Source organism: Toxorhynchites rutilus, chromosome 1, assembly GCF_029784135.1.
Source record: "Toxorhynchites rutilus septentrionalis strain SRP chromosome 1, ASM2978413v1, whole genome shotgun sequence".
NCBI classification, from domain to species: Eukaryota; Metazoa; Arthropoda; class Insecta; order Diptera; family Culicidae; genus Toxorhynchites; species Toxorhynchites rutilus.
The window spans coordinates 128,361,305-128,370,711 of record NC_073744.1 but is presented as its reverse complement, the minus strand read 5'-3'; the positions used below and the strand labels follow the sequence as shown (position 1 = coordinate 128,370,711).

The window sequence follows — 9,407 nt, the reverse complement described above, 5'->3', positions numbered from 1 at the left end:
ATCACTTCATTCGAAAGATAAAATGTCTACGAGTCGTATGCCTTGTAAGCAAATTATTGATAGAGCCGAATGAACTTAAGAAATTTTAAGTACAACAACAACAACAAATTATTGAAATCATAAAAATCTATAAATATGGGTACCTGCTTGAAAACATATCAGTCATGATTAATACGCGGGTGATGCAAGACATGGCTAGCAAAGCAAGATTGTTGTTCGCTTTGTGCACAATGTCTACGATCAACTTGTATGTAGCGAAGTCAAATATTCAACACAAGAAGCAATTTCGAAAAAGTATTGCAAAATTTATTCTTCGCTTTTTTATGTTTGCTCTACACATAATACATAATACGTTGCTTGTCACTAATTCCCAAACTCTTTAAAACTCTGTGACATAATTTGAATACCATTTCAAAAATATCTGTCTACATAAATTTTGCGCTCACTCGGTCCTTTTTCTAAACACCCACTTCCCGTTTGAGAAATTAAAGAGTGAACATCGTTCACCGGCGAGCGTCGAGCTGAAATTATCTGTCTTTCTCAAGATGTATCTTCTACCCCTCAAAAGTTTCCAAAAGACGTAATTTCACGTCGATTGCACTTGATTGAAGAAATTACAAAAATAATGTATTTGATCAAAGTATTTGATAAACTCTTTTGCTTCGAAGAAGTTTCGAATTCTGAGAATAACTATTTTATGTTTGATTCGCTGTGCGTGATGATGTTTTTTCGCAACTGCTGCTGATTTTTTTGGCTCCCACGATTTCATCTTCTGTGCAGCGATTTCTGAGAATTTAGTTGACTTTTGCCACACTGACAGTAGCAGCAGCTTTCTTCTTGTTGGTCACCTTCATCCCCAACTTGAACGAACACGACTGACCAGAGCCCTTCGTTTGCACACCGGCTTGATGGAGGAAGTTAGTTTCGCCACATCAACTTGTATGTGCCAGGTATTTCCTTAATGACTTGCAGCGACGAGTCGTTGTGTTCCTTCAGCGTTTTATTTGCGGCCACTCTCGTCTCGTTCACCGTTGGATGGATGACAAGCTTTTTACAGTAATAGCAGTTTTTTTTCTTGCTGGTCGCTTTTTTCGAAACAGCAGATTCAGGTTTTTACCATCGGTGGTTATTTATTCCCGATTATTCCCAGATTTTTCGAACCCACATTTGGATCGTGCTGTAAACTGTCATACGGTTCGAAAAACACTGAAATGGCAAAAACTTAAATTTTCTCTATTTTCCATGGATTTTGATTATACAAAGTTTTAATATCTTTGTTATTTGTTTTTTTATATATATTGATTATTATTAAATATGAATTTTGCCTCATTCTATTTTTATTTTTAACGTTTCAATACGGTTTGTTTATTTTAATTATTGAAATATAACCCTACCTACTTGAACTAATTTTAACCTAAACCTTACTCTAGCTGTAAAGATTTCGTACGATTAAATAGTTGAAGGCTTGACAGCAACCCCTGAATCTTTTTTTCAGTTTATTTTTTTCTTCCAACGGCAAGATATTATCAACTCGTGTATCTCCGTGTTTCGTGTCCTAGGTGGACTCTTTAAGATCATTCGAATGATTTTGGCTTGAATTCTCTGTAATCTTGGTTTATGACTATTTGCACAGCTCTTCCAGATTGGCACGCATATACAATCACTGGAAAGATGATTGTTTGTAGACAGCAAGCTTGTTCTTCAGTGACAGAATCGAGTTGCGATTTATTAAGGGGTACAATGACCTTATCAGTGCATTGCACTCGGTGTCAATTTTATCAACATGCCAAAGAACAGCTTGCTGTCCATAGTGAGGCCGAGGTAATGGGCCCTCACTAGACCATTCCATCGCAGTACCACTAAGTCTGACTTTGACATAATAAGTCGGCACAAGTCGGGGGGATTTAGAATATGGAAAAAGTATGGTCTGGGTCTGTGCCGCGTTGATATAAATTTCCCATTTGCTACAATATTCTGAAAGGACGTTCGAGCCTCTCTGATGTTTGGCAACGAGAGCTCTAGTCACTCTACCCTTGTAAATGATTGCGGTGTCATCTGCGAACGGCGACAGAACGCCATCATCCGGAAGGGGATCAGTGAAGATGTTGAAGAGTATTGGCCCAAGAATACTTCCTTGGGGTACTCCGGCGTTGGTGTTAAATGAATCTGAGTTCGTGCCATTCAGAAAGACCCGGAATATTCTGTTGGAAAGATAATTTTTGATTATCTTCACTAGGAAAATCGGAAAATTGTACCTGTGCAGCTTGTACATCAGACCATTATACCAGACATTGTCGAAGGCTTCGTCCAGCAATGCCATAGCAGATGTTTTTGCCAACGACTTGTTTCGTCTGATAACGTTACAGACTCTTGTCAGTTGGTGAACAGTGGATCGTCCCTTTCGGAATCCAAATTGTTCCTCAAGAAAAGCATTGTTCTCCTCAGCAATAGGCTAGGAAGAATAGCTTTTTCAAAAAGCTTAGAAATAACTGACAGTAGGATAATGAGACGATAGCTAGAAGGCCTAGAATGATCTTTCCCAGGTTAAAGGATTGGTATGAGCTCGAGGGAAAGTAACCAAGTCGGAGGCATTGGTTAAATATCAATGCTAAATGATGGTATAAACTGTCACTCAGTTTCTTGAGTTCCAGTTTGAAAGTATTGTCGAAACCTGCGACCTTCATATTCTTCGAAGTTCTCAGAGAGGCCGACAGTTCGTCAGCTGTGATAACTTGATTAATTGGAACATTTTAATTACCTTGATCAATGAGGAGATTTGTATCTGAAACGGAAAACTCGAAGGGACTAATGATGTTCAGCCCAAGATTGTGGGAGTTGACGAAGTGCTGTCATATTTCATTAGCCTTCTCTGCAGGTGTCACCAAACGATCTATTGTGCTGTTAACCGAAATAAGAGGGGTAAGCGTTTGCATAGGTCTAGGTTTGCTTTTCAAAACTTTGGCTAGTGTCCAAAATGGACGAGCACAATCTGGAAGAGGCTGAAGCAAGCTCGGAATGTTAGTATTATGGAGCTCCACGAGTCTGACTGAAGAACCGAAGACCAGTCCTCTGATACCGCCTCCGGTATATGTTAAGAATTTTAAAATAATATTTGGTAGTAGAATCAATGATTAAGGGGTTGCTCACCTGGGGAATGATCCGTACGTGCTATTCACGAGCTTGTGCAATCGCCAATTTGACCTCCTTTAGCGATCGGTCGATGTTTTCAGGTGTCGCAGGGACTCGATCGAAGTCGATGTTCACATCGTTTGAATCTTGAATTTATCCCAGTTAATCGGTGATAATCCCTTCGAGTGTTTTGATGTCTCCTCACGCCGGAACCGATTTCAACCGATCACAGCCGATAATGTACCTCGTCTGCCGCCGTGTCAGCTTGATAATGTCGTTTCGATAGTCATTTGCTGAACCATCCCGTTGATTGACCTGCTAAGGACAGTAGGCAGCGATGATGTTGACCGATGGACCGACAGATGACTCTACTTCTACTCCAATGGCTTCGACAATTTTCGTTCGGAAACTTGGCAGCAGACGACAGGTGACGTTGCGCCTCACAGCAATAGTCACTCCTCCGGAACTGGTTGTATCTAGCCTCAGTAGTCGGAAATCGGTAAAGTAAACGTTGATCTCCGATTTAAGGTGGGTCTCAGTAATAACAACAAGTCACGTTTTTATGAAATAAAGTTAACGTTAATAACTATTTTTTCTCTAAACGAATCGAAAATTTCCTAAGATTTGTTTAATATGCTACAGAATCCCTTGGTTTGTAAATGGTTAAAATTCATGAAAAAATCAAGCGTTTCCATTTTCCCATGTATTTCGTCTGCCCATTTGTGTGCTTTCACGAACAGAGCTGTCAATAACGAGCAACTTATCGACGAGCAACGAAGGGGAAATCGTAGGATTGAAAGTCTCCGTGAACAAAGGAAAAAAGAAGAATGAAGGGGAACACTTGTCTAGAGTATAAACAGTGGATCGTTCTGTATTTAGTTATCCCCGATTTTTGAAATTAATCGTTCATCCGCTAATCGAATACTTTTCAGCAGTTTGTTATTCGATACGATTAGTCGCCCAAAATAATCGATTAATTGATTAATCCTCTCTCAGTGTGACGATTAATCAATTAATCGATTATTTTGGGTGATTAATCGTAACGAATAACAAACTGCCGAAAAGTATTCGATTAGTAGAATGGTTATTCCAAAATTTTCGTTGCATTATAAAATAATATCCTCAGTTATGAACAAGCGACTTGAATTAAACCACAGCGTAGTTCTACGTCAACAATGTGGTCGTGTCTTGAACACAAACTCCTAGAATTTTTCCAAGCAGTTAACATTGTTTGTTTTCCGTCATCATAAGGGCTTCATTGGTGCCTTTGACATTGTATCAATGCATTAAACTGACGTTATGGCGAAGCAGACGTCAACAAATTATTTGGGGAATACCAAGCATCTTGAATGTCGTACTGGAATGTTATAAGTTATTTGGGTTCGCGCGCCAGTCGCAAAACTGCCTTCAACTAGGATTGCATTTGGGCTAATTTTGATCATCATGAAGCAATGCTACTCTTTTCGAGGTTGTTGAAATTAACAGAAAGAGTTTATTTCGTTTAATGCAATACTAAATAATATGTAGCATGATATTTGATACCTGCAAGTGCTGCCCTTGTTGTTGTTTCTATGCGGTGTCAAAGATATATTGATTTAGTTAAGATGTGGAATAATGGTCATCTAATCGTCACGACAATCCAGGACACGGGCCGATCCTTGGTTTGGTTGAGTTGCTGCTATGCTGAGGCGACTTTGAGTTGAGTGCACAGGATTAACTGCTTGCTTGTTTGAAGAGATCGGAACGAAAGCTCGATGATTATTTCAAGGAAGCGGCTTCAGATTCGGAACCATTCGACGGGGCTGAAGCGCTAGATATTGTGATTCAGTGTTGGCTGGAGAAAGAAGAGCACTGAGTTGGCGACCAAGCCGATTTCCTATCGTTGACTAGTGACAAATGTCGATGAATTCTGCTCGCTTGGTACAGGTGCGGGTTGTGGCACGGTGATTCTCGCCACAGTTCGCGCATTTCGGCTCGATGTCTTCTGCTTGACCACAGGAAACAGTGAGATGGCCACCAGAGCACTTATCGCAGTACGGTTTCATATGGCAGTTTTTTGTACCATGGCCAAACCAAACCAAAGGCAGTTCAGGCACTGTGTCACGTCACGATGCTGCGGTCGATAACGCTTCCAAATGATGATGACTTAAAACATATCCCGGATTCCTTTAGAGCACCAATGGTTGTGGAACCCAGTGTCGCCACACGTACAAATTTATCTGGAAAGGTACAGATTTTTTTTTGCTATTTTTGGTACAGAGTACATATTTTCGTCAGAAGTTGGTACAGATTTTTTCCATATGTGAAATTTCACATTTGAACAAAGCAACATTAAGGTATATGTCGACTTTTACGCCGCAGTATCGCTTGGTGCGGCTGATCATGAAAGTATTTACAATGCAATATTTGATCATTAGGACAAAATTTCTTACAGGGATCGTCTGAAAGGATACGCATCGGACGGTGTGAACGTGATGACGAGGGTTTCGAATTCCGCAATGCGCTTGATAAAAATCGATTGCCCAGATCTATCAGTCGTCAAATGTAAATGTCATTCACTAGTTTTGTGTACTAGTTATGCATTTGAGAAAATCCCTGACTATCTGAGCATTTTTTGAGGGACATATATACCTATATATCCAATAGCCCAAAAAGGACATGTGCAGGATTGATGGACATAAATTGGATGCCTAAAAATAATTGACGGTTCGCTCGCATTTCCGGCGCTACGATTCCATGTTTGTAACGTTCTCAACATACCTCACTCCTCGGCAACTGTCGAGTTAACTTTTTTCTGAATATTATCAGAAGAAAAACAGGAAGTGGGTTATATCTGTGGTATAACCGCAAGGGTGACGTAGGACTATCGTTGATTTAGTGATCATTTGTTTGAAGTTACATCTGAATCAATTCTCAATGAATGGATGAATGAATAAATTGCAAGATTGGTGAAAGTTCTTCTTGTAAATCTGTGAGCGGATGAGTATATGTATGAAATAATCATATATATTTAGAAAATTTCAATCGAACTCTTTGAAAGTTGTGAAGTGGTCCTAGAAACAACCGGTTTGGTGTCCCCTGAAACTTTCGCATGTCAAATTTGGCTCTGTTTGCCTTAGAGAAGGGGGTGGAGTGTCTAACCACCATAGAAACATTTATTTTACCCTAAAACCTCTACATGCCAAATTTGGTTTCATTTGCATGATTAATTCTCGAGTAATGCAGAAATTTGTGTTTCATTTTAACCCATTTAAATGTGGCAACATTGGTGGAACCCTCAAAGGGTCCCTTACACGATAAATAATAATGACATTACTTCGTCAGAATGACAATAACAATGATCGTGTAAGGTTAACAAAATTGATATGATGGGCAATAATGATGCAAATCCGGATTTTCTGATCTCGCTCCATCATTATTGTAAAAGAACAGGGACACTATCATTCGAGGTGTCTAGGATACTGTGCGACATCTTGTGTTAAAATCTATGTTTGTGAGGTAATTTACTCTCTATCAGGTTAGTGGGTCCAAGACAATTTAAAATTTGAATGAAAATTATTATTTGCTGTTACTTGAATGCATAAAACACGTAGCACTGAACCTTCCGTTCCATTGACCATTTTTTTATAATTTTTCTGAAATCACTACCAAAACTCACTAGTATAAAATAAAATTACCACCAGAATTAGTTTTAGCTCGAAACTTTTTTACCATTTACGAAAAAACCTGTTACTCTATTAAATAGAGCAACATATTTGATGCGAAAAAAATTATTTTCATTTATACTTTTTGATTTTAAAAGTTTGTTTCTTCTACCTGAAAACCCGTTATCATTTTCGCTTCACAACGATGAAACCCGAAGCTTAAAATGTTAATTCGCGATGGCGACGATACAGTGTCGACATCTATTGCCCAAATGAGTGGGTGAAGCACACGGGTAAGATACGGTGTCGACATCTACGAAAGCATTGAATGGTAATGAATCGAACATAAGCTATTGAGATTACTATTGAAAAATACATTGTTAATAGATCAATGAAAATAATTTCAAAATGGTTTTCGAATGCTCATAAGACATTGTTCTGAATCTTCTTTATCCATCACTGAAAGACATTATAATAACAGATCAAATTGTTGAAATTATAATTAGAAACCATTATTAGCAACAACTTTCGTTCTAAATTTTTTCATTGTTTGCAGAAAACCTTTCAAGTTATTGATGAGGATATTTATACGATATAATAAAATTTATTTTCATTGATAATTTACATTTCGAAAATGTGTTAATTTCTCTTACGACTATGAAAGCTAGAGTTGCTGCATTCCTCAAAGCAATAAAAATGATGGTGTAGGGTTCAAGAATAATGATTATGCCGAATGGAGTGTGACCAGAAACAACTGCATTAGTTCAGACTGAACGTCAGTTGTTTCGGATGGTGGTAGTCCTCGTAGTCCACCTTTAGTGGTTCGCCGACGGCGAATCGTGCGTGAAAAACTCACCTCCTTCCGATTTTAAAAAGGAGCCGATCTTAGTATATTCCTGCATGCTAGAGCATACGATTTTAATTTCCACACTGCACAGTTTGAAAAGTGGCTGAAGGTTCCGGCAGTACGGAGTACAAGTTGCTCTGGAGGCAGTGTTTGGATTTCGATCAAAATCGAATGATAGACAATGTGTCATGCAAGTAACCTCTCACGAACATATAATCAAATATGAGAGGATCATTTAGATACTTGTATGAATGACAGTAATCACTTGTGTAACATTACATGATTAAACCAAGAGAGGAACGAAGACTGTCTTCTTCTTCTTCTTTTTGGCTTTAAGAGGGTTTAAACTTTTCAGTTCATTCGCCTCTATACCACGAAGACTGTTGTTTTCATATTTGAGCTGTATCAAACATCGCAAACCATTTTCGGAGCCTGCATACAAGTTTGAACCGCATATATCGTCCCGCTCTACTATAGCGAAGCTTAGAGGCGAATGAACTACAAAGTTTGAAGCCTCTTAAAAACAAAGAAAGAAGAAGAAGCGAAACCCACTGCATGACAAGTGCAAAGAAATAAATGATGCAAGAAAAATTACGTCATCATTCGGTCACCATTTGCGGAGAGCAACGAATGGGAAAAGAGAGCGGTGTTGCCAGTAAAACTATGTGATCTATATGAATATACATATTTCAAGGGATAGCGGCGTTCAAAATGGAAAATATGATCTGTCTACCCTTCCCTTAGCCTCTATCGAGCTAAATAATCATATAGTTTGCACTCTCTGAAACTTAAAAATCAGGATCTGCTACATCAGCTGAATATGAATCATTCGCTTTGCGTAGTCCGTACGATCCTGCTGTTTCATGATGCATGTAGTGATCCCCGATTTTTGAAATTAATCGTTCATCCACAAATCGAATACTTTTCAGCAGTTTGTTATTCGATACGATTAATCGCTCCAAATAATCGATTAATCGATTAATCGTCACACTGAGAGAAATAATTAGTTAGACTAATATTTCTCATTTGTTAGAAAGCCATCTGGAATCAAAAAAGTGTTTATTCCGCCTGAAAATCAATTATTATCATTTACGCTCCCCTAAACTCGTAAACGAAGTTCATTTCGAATCGACGGCATTGAGCCTCTTTTCGGAGTTTAGGAGAGCGTCAAAGATAATAATTGATTTTCATAATAAAACTGCAGCGGCCATACGGTTTTTTTTGTGCTCTGGGTTTGGATCGATTAATCGACGTAAATTATTCGTTCGCTTCGATTATTGGTTGTGCAGTATTCGTTCGATTAATAATCGATTTCTGTATGAAGTATTCGATTAATCGATTAATCGAACGATTATCCGGGATCACTAGATGCATGGAGAGGTCGATATGCATATGTTAGAGGCAAAGAAGAAAATAAACTTTCTGCACCGAAAGCGTGTATGATGGTTCTGCTTGCGTGTCGGTGTATCATGAAGTGCGGACCGATGCAATGTTGTCTCGTTCTCTTTTGTGTCGTGATTTGCAGCACTTAACAACAAGAGGATGCCGCTGGAGGAAATGATTTGTGTATGATCATATTTGAACGAACGAAAGCGATTTTTTCAGTGAATGGATCATTTGGCAAACACTGTCTGGAGGAGAAGATTCGTTGTTTCATCCGTTGGGGCGTTGGTTGATGTAGAATTCCTTGGCGATATCGACCAACCACGAATCCACTTCGAATGCGGGTAAAAAAAGAATGGATAAGAAAACAAAAATAGAAAACTACCTGACTTTTGCTAAAAACG

The 9,407-nt window shown here is 38.7% G+C and overlaps 1 protein-coding gene across 1 annotated transcript in view; it reads left to right on the top strand.

Moving 5' to 3' along the window:
- The first annotated feature begins 1,440 nt into the window (after positions 1 to 1,440).
- The window catches only part of LOC129761425 (zinc finger protein 485-like), a 28,657-nt gene continuing 20,690 nt past the window's right edge, over positions 1,441 to 9,407 (top strand). Inside the window, exon 1 of the mRNA XM_055759143.1 lies at positions 1,441 to 9,347. Coding sequence (XP_055615118.1) covers positions 9,229 to 9,347 — 119 coding nt within the window. The 5' untranslated portion in view covers positions 1,441 to 9,228. The remainder of the gene's footprint in view (positions 9,348 to 9,407) is intronic.